The sequence below is a fragment of the Asterias amurensis genome, chromosome 21 (genome assembly GCF_032118995.1).
Source record: "Asterias amurensis chromosome 21, ASM3211899v1".
Lineage (NCBI taxonomy): Eukaryota > Metazoa > Echinodermata > Asteroidea > Forcipulatida > Asteriidae > Asterias > Asterias amurensis.
This window is the reverse complement of record NC_092668.1, coordinates 1,612,388-1,630,854: the sequence shown is the minus strand read 5'-3', so window position 1 is coordinate 1,630,854 and position 18,467 is coordinate 1,612,388. Positions and strand designations below refer to the sequence as shown.

Here is an 18,467-nt window from a genome sequence, read left to right as displayed (position 1 = left end):
ACTGGAAACGAGGACGAGACGCATGCAGACAAAATGGCCGAAAGCGAAGCGAGCAGTAAAAACAAGGTGGAAAACCAGATTATAAACTGCCCTAATATGGCAGACGGGAAGGAGAATATAAACCAAAACGGCGGTGGCAAACTCTTCGAGTTAGGGGAAGAAGCTTCAGACCTTAAAATTGGGGAAACGTGTATGGTACGAAGGACAAACAACGCTTGGCGTAAGTGTGTTTTTCCTTACTTTGTGTTCGTCGTTCGATCGACGCGTTGTGTGTGTATTCGTTTGTTGTGTATAAACTGTAATGTCTTTTTGTCAATTGAGAGAGACGCTAGACGTGTGACTAGTTGTACAGCGTGTGTCGGCTGCACAGTGCAGCGTTGTGTTTAAACGATAGTCTGTGGGACCTTTCTCTATGATTAAACGCATGGTTAATAACGTTTTTCAAGTTTCAGCAGTGCCTATTTATATTCATTTTTTGTATAATAAATGTTTTAGTAGGGCCTAGTTGCTATCGTTTTTAAAAAAACTGACAAAATACCACTATTCACTTGACTAGGCTTACTATAGTTATACTTAGTAGTAATACTAATAGTAATAGTACACAAATATTGACTGCTTCAAGTGCTATGGTTGTAACTACGACTCCCGAGGTGATCCCTGGAGCTTTGTTCACCACCTTCCATAAGGCTTATGTTATCGCCAATAGCAAGATATCAAGAGAAGGCGCTGTTGAACTCACACAAAGATATATAATATATATAGCCTAGGCAATGCATGCGCGAGTCGTGAATGACAACATACACCGCATAGCAAACTGCCCCAACTGCCTACCCACAACGCATTGTGGTTCTGAATCGCGATATACATTATTTGGAAATAATCTTCAGTCTTGTCGTTTTTGCAGAATCTGCTAACCCCTGTTTCTTGTCAAATATTTTATTTATGGAGTCAAAAGAGTGGCATTTGGATGCAGCAGAACAAAATGTCCTTCTTTCTTACCTTGTTTTTATGCGGTCAGTCAGATTCAGAGTCTGGAAGCTGCAGTTTAGTCTAGCTCTAGTGTCGTGGTATAATTTATGTTCCGTTAGCAGTTGTTGTGTACATGTAGGTAGGCATTGAATGCTGGTCCCCTCAGCTCCACTCCATTATTCCAAATTGTCAAATAAACCTTGTTACTAGATGGACTTATCACAAGTAAAGAGTTCTGTCCTACATCCAATGGTTTGGGACTAGGACTAGGTAGGAATACTACATATGTACACTGTCACTGAGTACTAACTCAGTTCCTGTCGCCATTTAATGTACAACAGCAGTACAAAATGTCACTGTCGAGTAAAGACCATTATATGCATTGGTGACTGCTACTTGCTAGTGTTAAAGGTGTGCCTCCAGCCACCACTGGTCAGAAATAAGTGGGCAAATGCCTCAAGACCCATAAGAAATGCCTTGTGTGGATGAAGTGTATTCACATAGTTTTTGAGTCCAAGTGGTTTCACAGCGTGCACAAAGACAAAAGGATTACTGACTGTGCTCTGAGCTTTAGTGTTGTACTCTTCAGTGGTATGTCACTTTACAAATCACATTTTTGTTAAATCATTCCTATGTCTGGGTGCTCTAGATAGCTTTTAAACCGTTTAGAAGAAACACAAGTGACATTCCTTTGTTTATAATGATACTTTGGAGAATGTCCTAGGCTTTGGATACATGGGCATTCCACTGAGGACAATGGGCAGCTGTTCTATGCCTACCCTTGTGGAATTTCCCCCAAGTGAAAACACCCAGAGTACACAAAAGTGGAACCCCTAGAGCATTGTCTGTCAAAACCAGTACCAGGCCTTTTAAGATAGTGGTGGACACTGAACACTTAAGTGCATTATTATGTTTGGGTGTATACACTACAGTACATATATACTACAGACAAATTCACCCAACTCAAACAGTAGCCAAGGTTCTGCCAAGAATTTGTTAGTGGAGAATAATGTTTTCCTTTTATAAACACTGTTGTTTGTTTTGTGTTGTGTTTTGTTTTTGTTTTTGGTTTTACTGCGCCTTGAACACCCAGCAGGGTGGATATGTGAGCATTACAAGTCTTATTATTATTATTATTACACTAAAGACTCAAACCAAATTTTATTTTAATTGTATGCCTTTTGTACATTACAATTTTTTTAGTTGTAAATAATATTCAATTGAACATTTTATTTAAAATTTGAATTTAAGAGATTGTAAGCAGTTTTCTCTTAAAGTTTTGTAAATGTGTGGTGGTTGGAAACAAACGAAATGTATAGCAATTAAACCATTGTGTGAAAATGTAATGCAGGTAGTTATGATAATTCCAATTTAATAAAAAGTATGAAATTTGAATGAATTTCTGCCACCAAAAACATTTGGAGCTAGCATGAGGGCAAACATTTGATAACTCTACAAAGTAAGTAGTTATTTTCTGTTGTTTAATATTTATAACGTCATCCACAAGATTTCAATTTTTTTTTTCATTTTTTTTTTGTTTTAATATTAATTTTTGTTTTTAAATTGCAGATAATGCTGAGATTGTGCAGACTCGAAGCAACGAGCTAGAGGGGGGAAGACAAGAGTTTTACGTCCACTACAAAGGCCGTAAGTACAGAATGGTTTAAAGGCACTGGACACCTTCAGTTCCAAGAAGCTCAAGAGGCTACCAAAAGGTGGACTTGTCATCGTTTCAATGACCTGCTATAATCTGGATCCCAGTTACAGACTTTTTTGTCAGCAGTGACTCTCGTCCCTGACTAAGGCCAAATAAAGACAAAAACATGTTTTGCATCCCATGTTTAGAGGCCGCCTCTTTTTGAAATTTTTGAAAAATAGCCCAGTCGGTTGTCTTTACAAATGTGTCGCCCTGCCATTTAAAATAAAACTAAGACAAAAAGGGCTCTTTTCTTTTTTCAAAAAAGAGGATGCTAAGTATGTTTTTTTTTACACATGGAAAATTGACACCCAAAACATCGCAACCAAGATTATTGTGATGATGGATTGGCTTTAATTGATTTAAATTATCTTCCCTCCTAAGTGAATCGTCGTATGGATGAATGGATTGGGAAGGACAGACTGAATATCGTACAGGAACACAGCGAGACCAAGATCAGCGACCCAGCCGCCGTCGTCGTTGAGGACCAGCCAGACAGAAAGATCACAAGAAACCAGAAGAGAAAACACGATGAAATTAACCATGTGCAAAAGGTAAACAAAGAATTGATCAATATAGTGGAGATCTGCAGTTGGTGCTCCTTGTTTGCTGTTGACTCGAGGAGAAAGGCATTTTGTTTTTAAAACCATTCAACTCCCCTGAATATAATGTTATGAATGATTTATTGCTCGTAGCCACTATAATCCTAGCAAATGGCAAGACTTGTCAAGACATTTTAAGACTTTAAAACCAACACTCTTTGGGAATCTACCACCGTACCCCTCATTTATGGTAAACAAGGACACATTTTTTTGACTCACCAAGTGGACTAGAAGCGAAGAAAGGGATTTGACTCGCATTTGGCGACTGGTTCGTTCAAGCCCTGGACTTCTTGTTCACATTTTGCATTGTTCCCATAGTATGGCGCACACTTCTTATATCGGTTGAATGCCATGGCTAGTGTGCTGCCACCTACCATTATCAAACATCTCCAATCGCCTTCCAAACCACTTGTTCAAATTGTTGTTTATTGTTCCCTAACGTAGAGGTGCACTTTATCAAGGACAAAGTTTTACCTGTATGTCATTCTTTTCTTTTTCTTGTTTTCTTTTTTCCCTTAAGAGTTTTGCTGAGATGGATCCAACAACCGCCGCTCTGGAAAGAGAACACGAAGCTGTGAGTATTTATCGATAAAATCCCCCCTTTCATATCAAAATCATTGGTTTAAAGATAAACGGTACAATATATCCCAGATTTGGGCATGCCCTCGTGTCCCAGCGATTGCCAGTTAGACATTTCCTCTTGCGTGGGCCTGTCCCACCTTATGTACTTTGGGTATGCCCAAGTTAAGACAATGGCGGTACTAATTTTTCAGAAATAAAATTAAACACAGAAAACTTTAGAAGACTTCTACAACAGTCAAATTGTTTATCGTCCATGTTTTTCTTTTTGACTCTCTCATCTAGATCACCAAAGTGAAGTACGTTGACCGAGTACAGATTGGTCGCTATGAGATTGATTCGTGGTATTTCTCGCCATTCCCCGAGGACTACGGCAAACAACCGAAGCTCTGGATCTGTGAATACTGTCTCAAGTACATGAAGTTTGAGAAGACATTCAAGAGACATCTAGTAAGTTGACAACTCTAGTAAGTTGACAAATATTCTGATCGGTATGCTCTGATTATCTTCAAGAGAGTATGCAGTCGACTATCGCTATAACAAAGTCGTTGGGACAAGCCACATTGACTCTTTATAGACCAATCCGACGAAACAAAATTGGTAGCGCCCTCAATTGAAAATTACCAACTGCGTTGTCTTTTTGTGCACAATCTAGGTATTGAAGACACCGCAGCAAATGGCGCGCGGTGCTAAACACCTGCGCACCCGGTGCACGTCGGATTGGTCTATAACAGGAACTTTGTTATAAGAGGAAATTCCTCGGCTTCACTACCAGAACTAATAAATGAAATGAAAAAATATCCTCATCATGAAAATTTGTGTTTGTTTCAGGGCGAGTGTTTGCTGAGACAACCTCCAGGGAGAGAGATCTATCGGAAGGGAAGCATCTCAGTCTATGAAGTGGACGGCAAAGATCACAAGGTTTGTTCATGTCAATTTAGAACTGGCCTTGGGCTGTGTCTAAGATGATGGTTTCTGCAGTGGCTGTGGCTTGATTGCTGAAAATGATTGTGGTCACTTGAAGGCACTGGACACTATTGGTAATTACTGAACAAAATTATTAGCATAAAATACTTGGTAACGAGTAATGGAGAGCTGTTGATAGTATAAAACATTGTGAGAAACAGCTCCCTCTGAAGTAACGTAGTTTTTGAGAAAGAAGCAATTTCTCACTAAATTATTTTAATTTGATTTCAAGACCTCAGAATTAGATTTTTAGGTCTCAAAATCAAGCATCTGAAAGGACATAATTTGTGCATCAAGGGGAATATTTCTTCCATTATTCTCTCGCGATTTTGATGACCAATTGAGCTCGCAGGTTTGTTATTTTATGCATACGTTGAGATACACCAAGTGAGAAGACTGGTCTTTGACAGTTACCAATAGTGTCCAGAGTCTTTAAACAAATGGTCATAGCCAAAGCGGTAGCCGCTAGGTTTAGCTGCAGCCGTAACTCCTTCTCTTAGTTCTTTCTGGACAGTGTGCTGGGCAACAACAAAATATTTCTTTACCTACTCTTTTAACATCGTCTCGTACAGATTTACTCCCAGAATATGTGTCTACTGGCCAAGCTGTTCTTGGATCACAAGACGCTGTACTTCGACGTGGAGCCATTTCTCTTCTACGTCCTCACTGAAGTGGATCGACACGGTGCTCATTTAGTCGGCTACTTCTCAAAAGTAAGTTCAGGAAAACTTGTTCTGCAATGGTTTATGTTCTACTTACATTAATCCGTCCTTTCAATGTCACCCACAGTGGTTTTGAGTGATGGATGATTTATGCCAGCCCTGAATGATATCATGTGGTGTGAGCATCTAAACAGTACACAGTCAACCCTCTTTAACTGTGTGACCATTCAATCTCATCCACTGTGGTTTTAATTGATGGATAAACTATACCAGCCCTGCGAGGTGATTAATACCATGTGATGAATGCATCTATACAGTACACAGTTAACCCTCCTGTCTGAACGTTCATTCTCATCCACTGTGGTTTTGATTGACAGATGAACTATGCCAGCCCTGCAAGGTGATTGATAGTAGGTGACTGATACCATACACGGTTCACATTCTGCATATCTTGTATTACAAACTGTTCTCAGAAACTTATACAAATCTTCCTTTTTGCAATTTTCTTTTTAGGAAAAGGAATCTCCTGACGGTAACAACGTAGCATGTATCTTGACACTACCACCATTCCAGAGGAAGGGCTACGGCAAGTTCCTCATTGCGTTCAGTAAGTAGTGATGATTCTGTCACCTTTACACTAAGCACTTAAGCTAACCCTCTCACTGTTGGTGCACTCTTCTGCCCGACTGGCTCTGTTCACAACTGGAGTTTCCACATGGTACGGCCGTACAAATAGAATATCCCAATACTAGCCTGGAAGGTATGGTAACGTGAGGGATCAGCTTTTCCGGTCTGACTTTTTACAATTGTGGCCTTAAAGCCACAGTGATTTGAAAGGTCCTCCGATGTTATTTCCCTGGCTGTGAAAACAATGCGAGTACAATGTACAGAAGCACAAAAACCAGCTAAGCACAACAGAATTGGGTAACCAGCCAAGATACAATTTCATGTGTACCATCTGTGACTGGTATCCTGCTTTATTTTGCTAAGCAGGAAATTGTTATCTGCTTGAAAAGCTCTATGAAATTGGGTCCTTGTTTAAAGTTGTCATATATATGATTTGTTTTTTCAATACATACCAATCCTGTATTTTTGTCTTGAATTATCAGGTTATGAGTTGTCCAAGCTAGAGGGGGCTGTAGGCTCGCCAGAGAAACCGTTATCGGATCTGGGGAAGCTCAGCTACAGAAGCTACTGGTCCTGGGTGCTGCTGGAAATCTTGCGAGACTTCAAGGGAACTTTATCCATCAGAGATCTAAGGTACGACAACTTTTACACCAATTACTACAAATCTTACTCCTGAAGACGAGCAGAGTATACTTTTCAAAAATGTTGAGACCACAACAGCTCTTTTCAGAGCCAACTTTCGCACAAAAGAGATTTACACATGAATGCACCTGCAAGTTAACTATTTAATTGTAGTTTCTTCCTATTTATCCACACCATGCAAAGCTTCAAACTATACTTACAAATCTTACAAAGATTTTGCTTGAACGCGACGGCCAGGCAAACCGATATTGTTCGTGTATAAGCCTTGGTGCCCCTTCAAAAGACTGTTCAAATGGAAGTGCCCTTTTACAAAATGACCTTGCCTGCCCTCTTGAAGGGGAAGTTCCAAGCCTGGGTTGTCGGGTTGTCGGAGAAATACAATTTCTACACTTTTTATTTTCCCCCAACAGTAACATGACCAGCATTGCTCAGAATGACATCATCACAACACTGCAGTCGCTCAACATGGTCAAGTACTGGAAGGGACAACACGTCATCTGCGTCACGCCCAAACTCGTCGAGGAGCATCTAAAGAGTGCGCAGTACAAGCGCCCTCGCTTGACTGTCATTACAACATGTCTGAGATGGGCGCCGCCGCGAAAGGTCTTCAACAAGAATGCCAAGATTAAGAAATGAGTGTATTTCTTGTGGAGGCAGTGTTGAAGAAGTTTGAATTTGTTTAATGTTAATATTATGTACCAGATAAGTTTTTGTTTTGTTTTGTAATATACTGTATAGATAAAAACCAAATCAAGTACATGTAGCAAGGGACGCTTCATTACATTGTAAATAGCTCTTGAGGGTTGGATGATAGATTGCTAAGTACTCCAAAATTTAAGGACCATAAAAACTTACGTGGTAAGAAGCACTGCAGCTGTTTGAGAGTATGAATTATTTTGAAGTATTATAGTTTTGAGAAGTTTTCACTCGGAAATCATTTGAATCTGAGAATCGATTTATGCTTTCAAACAATTTTTGAGGGTTGAAAGAAAATTTGAGTTTCTGTGTTGTCGATTCATGAATAATGCGGCCAGCAACAAGTCTAATACTCACTTCTCTCTAATGTGAATGGATTTGACGTTCTTGAAAATACTGCTATAGCATTTTTGAACTGTTTTCTCAAGAATTAGACACTGTATTCAGCTGAAACTTTCACATGTGACTTTTATTATGTTTTTCTTAATTTTTTTACCAATATATCAGCATAACATTGACAAAAACCAATTCATGAGCCTACCTTTAAGTTTGGAAAGTGCTACGCTGTGGCTCAAAACATTCTACAGCTTAATTTGACAACTGGTTCAAGTTCACGAACATGAGCAGCGCAACCAACAACCAGTCAAGACGGAAAAAAGTTAATTTGTATAAATTGAAATGTATACTGGTTTTGTCTAAGGTGGGAAGTTTCGTTGGTTGTTTATGGTTGGTGAAATCTTGAAATCTAAAAATCTTCCCCTAATAAACAAGATTTACGAAGGAAAGTTTTCTTGGGTTTTTTTTTTTTAGAAAAGAGGAGATGCTTGCCGCTCTGTATAGTTTTTTTTTTTTTACACCCGTCTGCATTTTATCAAAGTTAATCATTTTCCATATTGCTCAGTAGTATGGAGTATTATATGAGTTTGATGTCAATGTTGGTTTTGAATAAAAGCTAATGAGATTGTTATTATAATTTATTCCTTTGTAGTTTCCACACTTTTGTAAATTGTTTTAAGGGAGAACTCACAAGTTTGGCATGGCAGGACATTGTTTGGTTTTACCCATACACCGGTGTGTGTACTGTATACTCGGTACTTTACCCAGTTCTGTGAAAAAAATTCACAGGCATATATAATTGAGCCTTGGCAATTAAGAGAAGATGTTTTACCAACTAATGTTGCAGTGCATTGTTAAAATGTTCTGCTGGACCATGACATGCCAAACGACAGGAGATTAAATTTTATGCATGAGTGAACCCTTGTGCTGTTGACTTAAATCCAATTTGTCACTTGAGTACATTAAACAAAATTATTTGTTGCAATTTGTGTGAATTTCCCTTCAGAAACATAATTTCAGAATTTAGGTATAAATTACTAAGCACAATATGTATATAATTTTATAAAAATTATACTATATACCCTGATATCATTATAGACTAACATTATCAAAATATATTACTGAATGCTGAAAATTTGAACAACAAAATTACAAATAAAACAAAAATATTACACTCTCAGACACAAATTCGTACAAAACTGTTTTGCATTGTGCAGACTATGTAATGTGTCATCATGTTAACAAAAAGAACCAAACATTTAAATCTTCATTGAGATGGCACTGTCATAAACTGTTAAATATGAAGAAAGAGGGCACATCTCAAACCTTGTACATGATGTGTGTACTGATGTATTTTTACAACTCATGAGAATTGATTTGGAAGTTTAGACACAAAAAATAAAGTTTCCTAAAACGAGGCCTGGGGCCTTTCACAAACCCCGGCTTGGGCCCCAGCTCAGGCTCTGCATGCAGGGGCCAATTTCATAGAGCTGCTTAAGCAAAAAAAATGCTTAAGCTCAAAAATAGCTCGCTTATTTTACACATGTTACTGGCCAAAATTTTATGCAACATACTTTGCTTGTGACTGGTATTTAGCTGTTGTTTACTTAGCATATCAATTGAATGGAGTCTTGGCCGATAATCTGATTTTACTAAGCAATGATTTTTTTGCTTAAAGCCATTGGACCCTTTCGGTAAACAGTATTGTCCAAGACCCATCACAACTTCTATATCAAATAACAAACCTGTGAAAATTTGGGCTTTATCGGTCATCGGAGTCTGGAGAAAATAACGGGAAAACCCACCCTTGTATCCGCGCGTTTCGCCGTGTCAAGACATGTGTTTAAAATAAATCCGTAATTCTCGTTAACGAGAATTGATATTGTTTTAGTGTTTTCTCAAAAAGTGAAGCATTTCATGGAATAATATTTCAAGAGAAGTATTTCACCACTACCTTCTGTAAACCCTGTAAGTTATTTGTAAATCTGTGAACTTTCTTTTTTGGCTTTAAGCAAAATTTTGTGCTTAAGCAGCTCTATGAAATTGGGCCCTGATGTTCGTGCAATACGCACTGATCAAAAATGCAGGTCAAAGACGGAGCTGCAAACACAGCCCGCAGAGCCTAAGCGAAAGCCCAAGCCAAGCTTAGAGAAAGGCACCTGTAATGCATTGTGTGAGGTGACTCTTTTTGTTAACAAATGTTACATGGCCTTTATAACATAGCAATTCCAAGATTAGTTCGTTTATATGTATTGAGAAACTTTGGTGTCTGAACAGAAAGCTCAAAAAATGAGTGTTCTCAAAGGGTCTATGTACTTTTTCCTGAAAAAAAACACAATATCCACAAATTTACATTAAACTTACACAGTTTGAAGATTATGATAGTAGAAAGCTTCCCTTGAAATTTTACTTACTGAGGTGCTGTAGTTTTTGAGAAATGAGTAAAAGTAATAATTTTCGTCTCAGTTTTAGCATGTAAAAACGTATTAACCAGTTAAATGCTATGGTTTTGGTATAATATCATAACTGGTTAAGAGGGATTTTACATGCTAAAATAATTTTGGTCTCATGAGACCAAAATTATTTTGTGACTTGTTTTACTCATATCTCAAAAACTACAAAACCTTAGTTAGTAATATTTGAAGGGAAGCTTTCCACTATCATTATCTTCAAACCCTGTAAGTTTAATGTAAAACTGTGGACATTTTGAAAAAGTACCCGAATCCTTTAAATATCATCTGCTGTGGTGATTTTGAGGTAGTTAAACGCCAAGCTGGCAAAAGCCAATCTCTTTCATACAAATATTGGTTTTATAATAATAAATTGCACAAATCAAGAAATTATGATTCAGTTTTACTAAACGACAAAACTTATTCTCGCCATCATTGTGAAATGGTTAGCTTGGTAGGATTCGAGCCCACAACCTTATGATTGGTACTCTGACTATGAGCAGTTGGTAACATTCAAAGTGCTAATGAGCATGGCACCAACATGGCCTGTCGGTAAGTCGTACAATCTGATTATTGTATAGACCTTTCAAGTTTTTGCCTAATGAGTTTGGCAAACTATGGAAAGCAACAAATGCAAAAACAAGTAGCCACAGTTAATAACAACTGTAAGACACGATACATCCATTCCAATAATAACGGTGTTGAATTTGTTGGAAATAAAGCAACCAGCCATAGGTGGTATTGAATTGAATTTTAAAAGTTTGCAGCAAATATTGAATTTGGCTAAAACATTTGTTAACACAACTGAATGTTTTGCTAACATCCAGCCGCCCGTTTAGCAAAAATGGGAAAGGTCTATACATTACCATCTTGACGACCTTTTGACCTTGTGGACTTATGACCTCGGTGTAAGCTTGACCTGAATACCACCGCTGGGACGTAGAATCAGCTCCGACAGTGGCAAGACTTCGTCTGGAGTCTGCAGGGATTGGATGTTGAACCGTCTCAGGACGGCAGACACCATCACCTTCTCTTCCATCATAGCGAAGCGTTGACCTAAAAACAACAGATAAAAATTGATCAAAAACATTTTTTTCTTTTTTCAAAAATTCAATTCATTTTGTCATACGAAGTTACTAAAAGTAGTAAACTTGCAAGTGCAACTATGTATTTAATTTTTTTGTGGGTATGATGGCTCTGAGAAGATCAGGTGTGGTCACGACATTTTGATTCTGTTCGAAAGTACCATGGTTATTAAAACTTTTGTTTGACATGTTTGTTTAAGAGAAGAAATGTTTCCGAAAAATCACCCAATCTTTAGACAATGACTCTGTAAACAAAACACAATAGCCACAAAATTGTGCATCCAACTCACCGATACAGTTTCTTGCGCCGGCTGAGAAAGGCACGTAGGCGTAGGCGTGACGGTTAACGCAATTCTCCGGCAAGAACCTGTCAGGATCAAACTCCTCGGGGTTGGGGAATACCTCAGGGTCTCTGTGGAGCCCAGTAATCAGGGCGATAGCATTCACCCCTTTGGGCAACTTGTATCCACCTTTGGGTATAAGAAATATTGAGAGGCGCTCGTCAGGCTGTTGATGGTATTAATTATTCTGAGGAAGAGTTCGCCTAAAGGTAATCAGATTTGGATAGTTTTTCAGTATAAAAAAACCTTTGAATCTGAGAAAAGATTCAGCAATGAATTATTTCCTCAGGTTTCTGAGGGTTGGTGTGTCCGTTGGTGAATGCTGCGGCCAGAGGTGCGGTTGGTACCCTCGCTAAGAGTGGATGGATTCAAAAATATTGCGACAGTTTTGTAACCATTTTCTCAGCAAGAGGACACTGTATTCAGCTGATACTTTCACATGTGGCTTTCATTATGTCTTTCTTCATACTACTTGCCGAGGTGCTGTGGACTTTAAGAAATGAGTAAAAAAAAATTACAAAAACAATTTTCGTCTCAATGAGACAGAAATTATTTTAGCATGTTTTTACGCAACGGATTCTCCTAAAAAAAAAAAGAAGCTCAGTGCTTTCCCTTTTTTTCTTCTCAAAAACTTGACAACTAATGAAGCTGAAACTACTACAGGTAAATTATGCTACATACATGTCCATCTTTATTCACAGTGTGTAGCGACTCATTGTCATGCCACAAATGGATTATTAAAAAAAAGAACCCCCTGTGAGGTTGGGAAGTTTTTCCACTCACCAATCACACAATCCTCCTCAAGGGTGCGTCCGATGAAAGGCACAGAGGGATAAATCCTGAGAGTTTCCTTCAAGACACGGGTCAGGTACAAAAGACTCTGCAGCTGGTCAGATGTTGCTGGCTCATCATTGTCACCTAGGAGGGCATTACAGGAACAAGGTCAGAAATAAAAACATCATTTTCACCTGACAACTCACACCTGTTATCTTTAAGTAATTCCTTTTCCAAACAATGGAATAATCATGCACAAACCAATAGGGCTGCTAACTGCCCCAGGTGGATTAACTGCTCATCCATTGAGTTTAATGACTAAAGTATTACAATGTTAACACACTCACTCCCCGTATACAGGATAACAGCAATGTTACTGGCCCATCGAATCAAATTGTGCCTACCAGATCAGGTTACCGGCCAAAATACCATTCAACATATTTATGAATGGTATCCTGTTTATTTTTGCCTACCAGAAAATTGTCAAGCAATATATTTTGTCAAGCAATAACATTTCAGCAGTTGGTAACACTAATGAAATGTTCTTGTTATATAAGAACTATTTATTTGTTTGTTCCAAAAAAAAAATGGAAAATCACAAAATGATTTTACTCACCAAAGACTTCGTCCAGCTCCTCGTGGACCCTTTGCTGAATCTCGGGATGTCGTCCCAGTAAGTACAGGCACCAAGATGCACCTGCAGCGGTGGTGTCATGACCCTAAACAAAAACCAGTCATACAAATATCTAGCAAAACCTACGTAATAGTAAAAGGGCCCACTTTCATAGAGCTACTTAAGCAGAACAAAATTACTATTAACACAAAATGTATTTGCTTATCAGAGTAAGGCAGACCCCGAGCTCGTATGGCTATTTAGTCAGTCGTTGTAACTGTCATGGGGTAAGAGACGGATCAACTCAAATAAAGGAATGTGATTTTTGGAGGAGGTCTTGATCCCAGTTGTTTATAATGCAGGTCCGTGACAATTTTAACACAAGGATTCATTTCACACCACACAAATTTGCGATTTTCAGAGTAACAGCCAACGTTTTGAGATCTTGTGTGAAACAGGCTTTTGAAATTCAGAAACCCTCACCTCGAACATGAAGGTGTCGACCTCCTCTCTGATATCTTCGAACGTGAAGCTGTTGTCGTCGCGGTGCATGTGCAGCAGGAGGTCCAGAAAGGCCAGACGCCGCTTCTTGGGCTCTTCCACCGATTGCTCATCAATCCCTCTGGGGTAGAGTTCACTGAACTTGCTATTTCTCTCTTTAATAACCTAGTGTTGTTTTAGTCAAATAAATAATAATAATAAAATAATAAAAGTAGGAAGATGAAAAGAAAGTTACTGTGTTTTGGGGTTTTTTTTTCAAAGGGGGAAAACCAGAGTGTTCGAATTTAACCGAGAGATATTGTTTTTAAGCCTACAGAACAATTTGGCGCGATGGCACAGTGCAGGGTTTTAATGACCGAGGAGACAGACACCCTTTTCACACTGTTTGTCTTATCCCCGTGGAATACAGACTCAGGGAGACCCCATGACTTTTCTTACCCCACAATTACCTGGGCGCACTTTATAACTGTGTCCCTATTCAACTCAATTCAATTAATCTTTATTAGATCCCAAAAAGGGTCATTCAAATGCTCGCATTTAATTCCTTGGGATTTCAGTTGCACATTTCATTACCCCAGGGTGTTACCGCTACCCCGGGTTGTGCCAATTTGCCAGACCAGGGGTAAAGCAACCATAGTGTGAAAGGGCCAGCGGTTATTCATTCAGCCCGGGGGAATAGAGTGAAAAGAGCTAGAGGTTCAGGGGTGGATTTCACAAAGAGTTAAGATTAGTCTTATCTCAAGTTAGGATGAGTTACTCGTCCTAACTAAGGACTAGCCATACGTTTTAATATCTCCTAGGACTAGTCCTAAGTTAGGACTAGTCCTAACTCTTTGTGAAATCGACCCCCTGAGACTCAATCTGAACCATCCCTGTCCTCTTTTACAAATTGTAGGTTTGGAAGGTAACTTACTGAGCTCGTTGCATCATGAAGGACTTTCAAGCATCGAGCGTGCTCTTTACCGCTCGGTAACACCGAGTAGAGACCGTCAAACCAATACCACGGGTACTTCTGTCTCTCTTGGATCAACTCACTCATTCTAGAAAAGGAATCAATAAAAAAACATAATCCTAACTCTAAAACAAATATTATTAACAATGATCAAATATAAAGAGAGGAGAGCTGAGAAGAGCAGTGATTTAAAGAGACCAGGTGATGGCGGCGACTCCAGGAGTGCACCGCCTTTACAACTTGAGGACAAGGCGGCCACGGTCACGGCCAGGGACACAAGTCTTTGCCGAATGATGATGAGAAATATGAAGAGCATTAATAACACTTAATGCAATGAACTAATCTGCCCAAAGGAAAGCAAAAAAAGGAACCAAAGCGAATAAAGAAATGAAAAAATTGATTCGCTCAAACTTCATGCGTAAACGCATGGCAAGGGCATTAGGAACAATCAATACAAACTGTTTTCCAACTGTGACGCAATTAAATTTACATTGCTTCCGCAAAATTGTGAACACTTATATTAGTCTGCGGGTAAATCATAGAGAAGTAAACCAAATTTTCATTTTACCAACTCACTTTATGACCGACTGTACGTATTCACTCTTCTCGTTCTCCTGCGCGTGGATGTTCTTCCCCATTGCCGTTTCTGCAAAAGTTAAAATTTAAATTTAAAGAGACCAAATAAGAACTCACTCTGCAGAAGTGCAGTTACTTGTCTACCGTCCGCCCAGGTAGTGATTAAAATACAGGACAGTTCTTATCAGAACTCGGAAGTCTTCTGAATTAAAAAAATCTACTCTGTGGTTGTAGAATATAAAGCAAGATCTCTTTAAGAACAAACTCTACCTGGCAAGTAGATACACACATGGTGTTACCACAAACCAAATATATATTGACACCTCACTATGCATTGCTTCAAATCCCATTTGCAAATTATACTTACCACAGATAATGTCCAAAGAACACTGCGTTATAATTGGGAATATGTTAAACGCTCGGCCGTCTGCCATTGTCGACAGCTTCCTTGCCAAGATGTCAGCCTTCTCATTAAACACAACCCGAAAGTTGTTCAGGATGCTGAAATGGAATGTTGGCGTCAGGAGCTTACGACGATGAAACCACTTGCTCCCTTTACTGGAAAAATAAAGAGTTCCAGAAAATTGTATTTGTGCAGGATTTGAAACCTGTGGCTTGGGTCCAGTTTCGAGCTGTGTGACTGACTCTAAACATGGTGCAGGATTTGAAACCTGTGGCAATTGGGTCCAGTTTCGAGCTGTGTGACTGACTCTAAACATCTTAGTATTAAGTAGCAAAGGGTATAAACTAAACATTCAATTGTTTTGTCAAGTATTCCTTGGACAGCTTGCAAAATGAGGAATGATCAATTTCTTAAATTGTTTTGTTTTTCTTTCTAATAAGCAGGAGAGAGTGCTTCTTAAATTATATGCTTTACTGAACTTTTGAGTGTCATTTGTCTGTTTTGAAAAACATCACCAATCCCGGTTAACTTCCATGCGTCCCTGTATAGAGATATTTTGAGTTTACCTTGTAAGTAGGCCTGCTCCTAGCCACGGATGAAGGAAGTCATACACAAAGCTTTTGGTGATGTGCTTTGTACTGTTAAACAGGACCTTTATAAAACAATAAAATAACTCAGCAATAATTTATAAAAATAATAGTATTACTACATACTATCAACAGCTCTCCATTGCTCGTTACCAATAAAATTTTCTGTTAACAATTTTTTTCAGTTATAACCAATAGTGTCCAGTGCCTATAAGCAACAGAAACATAGCTTAGAGTTTTTCTGGTAAACAACAATTAGCAAGATACCAGTGACAACTGTAAATTGCAAGGGGGAAAACAAAAATGATTTACCTCAGCATCTTTCGCATTATGAATGGCAATCATACAAGTTGGTCCGAGCATGATCCGGAAAACTTTGGGATAGTCCCGGCAAAATTGTAAGACCTGCTGATAGAATTCTAAAAAAAAAAAAATTAAAAAAAAATAAAAAAAAGGAAAAAGTTCATTTTTATACACAAAAATTAATATGGCATACGTTTTATTAATGCGGATATTACCAGCCCATTGTGTCCATAGCTCTAGGAACGTGTCTGATTTAATGGCTATAACTACATAATGAATGCATTACAGCTACATCATCATGCATTGAACTATAGGACATCCTTAGCAACAGCCGTAGCCGTAGCTGTAGCCGCTAATTCAGATAAGACCTTAGCATTGCACATTTCTCAGAGCAACAAATTTACTTGGCAAGTCGGCTGCCACCTTATGTCAGGCCTCACAGTTACCCCCATTGAGAAGACTGAGCCCCGGCTGTCTAGCCTCTAGGAATGTGCTTTTTAGAACCAGTGATTTTATTGGTGCAGTGACGTAAGCTTTCTATTAAGTGCTTTGATTGGTTTGAGATGTAGTCTGCACTTTCGATTGTCTGTGAATGTAGGTGAAAGGTGAAGGGGATTGACCTAGGCCATTCTCGTGCATTTTTCACGAGCCTGGAAGTGGGACGTCAGTTGTACCCCTTGAGAAGCTTTGTTTATCCTGAAAGCACCAGCTACTTATATTTTAAAGTATAAAGGGAAAGCTTACAAGTTCTTCTTTGGTTATGGGACGAGAAAAACTGAAAGTTGTTTTCAAATATCACCCTCCATTTTATTATTATAACCAACATGAGACCAGAACTTAACTTTTGCATTGACTAGCTTATCATTTCAGTAATTCCCCATAGCCTGGGTCACAGGTCAAGAGACAAAGATGAGGTGAAAACCATAACGCATTATGACTTACTGGCAGGGTCTCTGTCAAACAGATGAGCATTCCCGACGATCGGAAGGGCAGGAGGACCTGGGATTTCCTTGTTGAAGTACTGGAACCTTTTCCATGGTCCGTAGACGAGGTGAATGAGAACATAATACACTGTGAACACCGCAGCTGCTGTTAGAAAGACTGGGATTAGGATGCTCATATTGATGCTCCGCCTCTCTCTCTCTTTTTCTGTATTAGGACGAGTACAAAAATTAATATGTTCAGCATCCGGGTTTCTCAAAAAAGGGAGGAGGGGCTTTTTATTTTTTATTTCAAGATGGCCGCCATTTTTGTTTAAATGTCAAATATCCTTTGTTTTTTCTACTGCTAAACACACAATACATAAATGAAACATTTTGGTCGAGACATTTAGGCAAGCAGATTGTTTTTGCTGAGATCGTTTTAAATAACCTTTTTCATTGAAAAAAAACTAAAAAAACAAACAAAAATTGCATAAAAATTAAAAGATTTACCCCCGAAAAGTTGGATTTCTTGCATTTTGGCAGCAGAGTTTTCAAACTTATATTTTCCATACACATATCGCTTCAAATCAAAGCGATGTATACTGACTGTCTTAAATAGTACTACTGGTCTAATGCTAATTAGACCCTATTAAATTATTGACAAATAATCAAATTACTTCAAAAACATTTCCAATATATGGACCAATCAAATTTTCGGTCTGTGGAGGAATTAATTTTCCTTCCTCCATGCATGGTCTGAGCTTTTTCTTCCTACATCCTTGGGATTCCCATCCTTGGACTGGAGGAAGAAATAGTATCCTCCATGCTCCATCCATGGGAGGTAATCCTAATTCCTACCTCCTCCATGCTCCACCAATGGTCTTTGCAAAGTCTACAATGTCAATAATAGAATACAATGCAATGCAAATTTGCAATCAAGGTCAATGAACAATGAATGAAGAAGAAGCTATCTCCTCTCATTCTCATCTCTACATGTCAAAACAATGAATATGACTAGTTTTGTTAGTATCAATCATTACTTACAAGTTATACCTCTACATGTAACTCTTCTCTAGCTCAACACTCCACAACATCTGTTTTAATTCACGACTGAATGAAACATTAACATCCAGTTTTGTTGTGAAGTTGTCTTTTTGGGGCCCTCCTTTTTTGGCATGTGGCCT

The 18,467-nt window shown here is 38.6% G+C and overlaps 2 protein-coding genes across 2 annotated transcripts; one reads left to right on the top strand and one right to left on the bottom strand.

The window, feature by feature from the left end:
• The first annotated feature begins 3 nt into the window (after positions 1–3).
• LOC139952960 (histone acetyltransferase KAT8-like) lies at positions 4–8,416 on the top strand. The gene is made up of 10 exons (XM_071952302.1): positions 4–220; positions 2,539–2,616; positions 3,050–3,219; positions 3,788–3,841; positions 4,132–4,296; positions 4,678–4,767; positions 5,385–5,525; positions 5,988–6,081; positions 6,584–6,734; positions 7,154–8,416. Exons 1-10 carry the CDS (start codon positions 34–36, stop codon positions 7,377–7,379), a joined length of 1,356 nt encoding a protein of 451 aa, XP_071808403.1. The 5' UTR covers positions 4–33; the 3' UTR covers positions 7,380–8,416.
• LOC139952959 (cytochrome P450 4V2-like) lies at positions 7,870–18,460 on the bottom strand. Its single transcript, XM_071952301.1, has 12 exons — positions 18,328–18,460; positions 17,303–17,509; positions 16,370–16,476; positions 16,037–16,122; positions 15,435–15,625; positions 15,068–15,137; positions 14,453–14,579; positions 13,522–13,704; positions 13,042–13,144; positions 12,435–12,569; positions 11,601–11,780; positions 7,870–11,281 (listed from the first exon to the last, which is right to left on the bottom strand). Exons 2-12 carry the CDS (start codon positions 17,478–17,480, stop codon positions 11,121–11,123), a joined length of 1,521 nt encoding a protein of 506 aa, XP_071808402.1. The 5' UTR covers positions 17,481–17,509; positions 18,328–18,460; the 3' UTR covers positions 7,870–11,120.
• Between the last annotated feature and the right edge of the window lie 7 nt (positions 18,461–18,467).

Bases quoted from the DNA above. Each gene is read 5' to 3' on its own strand.
- LOC139952960 (XM_071952302.1), top strand. From the start codon at position 34: ATGGCCGAAAGCGAAGCGAGCAGTAAAAACAAGGTGGAAAACCAGATT. The intron at 221-2,538 runs GTAAGTGTGTTT...TTTAAATTGCAG, and splicing joins AAGGACAAACAACGCTTGGC to ATAATGCTGAGATTGTGCAG. The intron at 6,735-7,153 runs GTACGACAACTT...TTCCCCCAACAG, and splicing joins TTATCCATCAGAGATCTAAG to TAACATGACCAGCATTGCTC.
- LOC139952959 (XM_071952301.1), bottom strand. From the start codon at position 17,480: ATGAGCATCCTAATCCCAGTCTTTCTAACAGCAGCTGCGGTGTTCACA. The intron at 16,477-17,302 runs GTAAGTCATAAT...TTTTTTTTTTAG, and splicing joins GTTTGACAGAGACCCTGCCA to AATTCTATCAGCAGGTCTTA. The intron at 16,123-16,369 runs GTAAATCATTTT...TGTTTTATAAAG, and splicing joins ATAATGCGAAAGATGCTGAG to GTCCTGTTTAACAGTACAAA.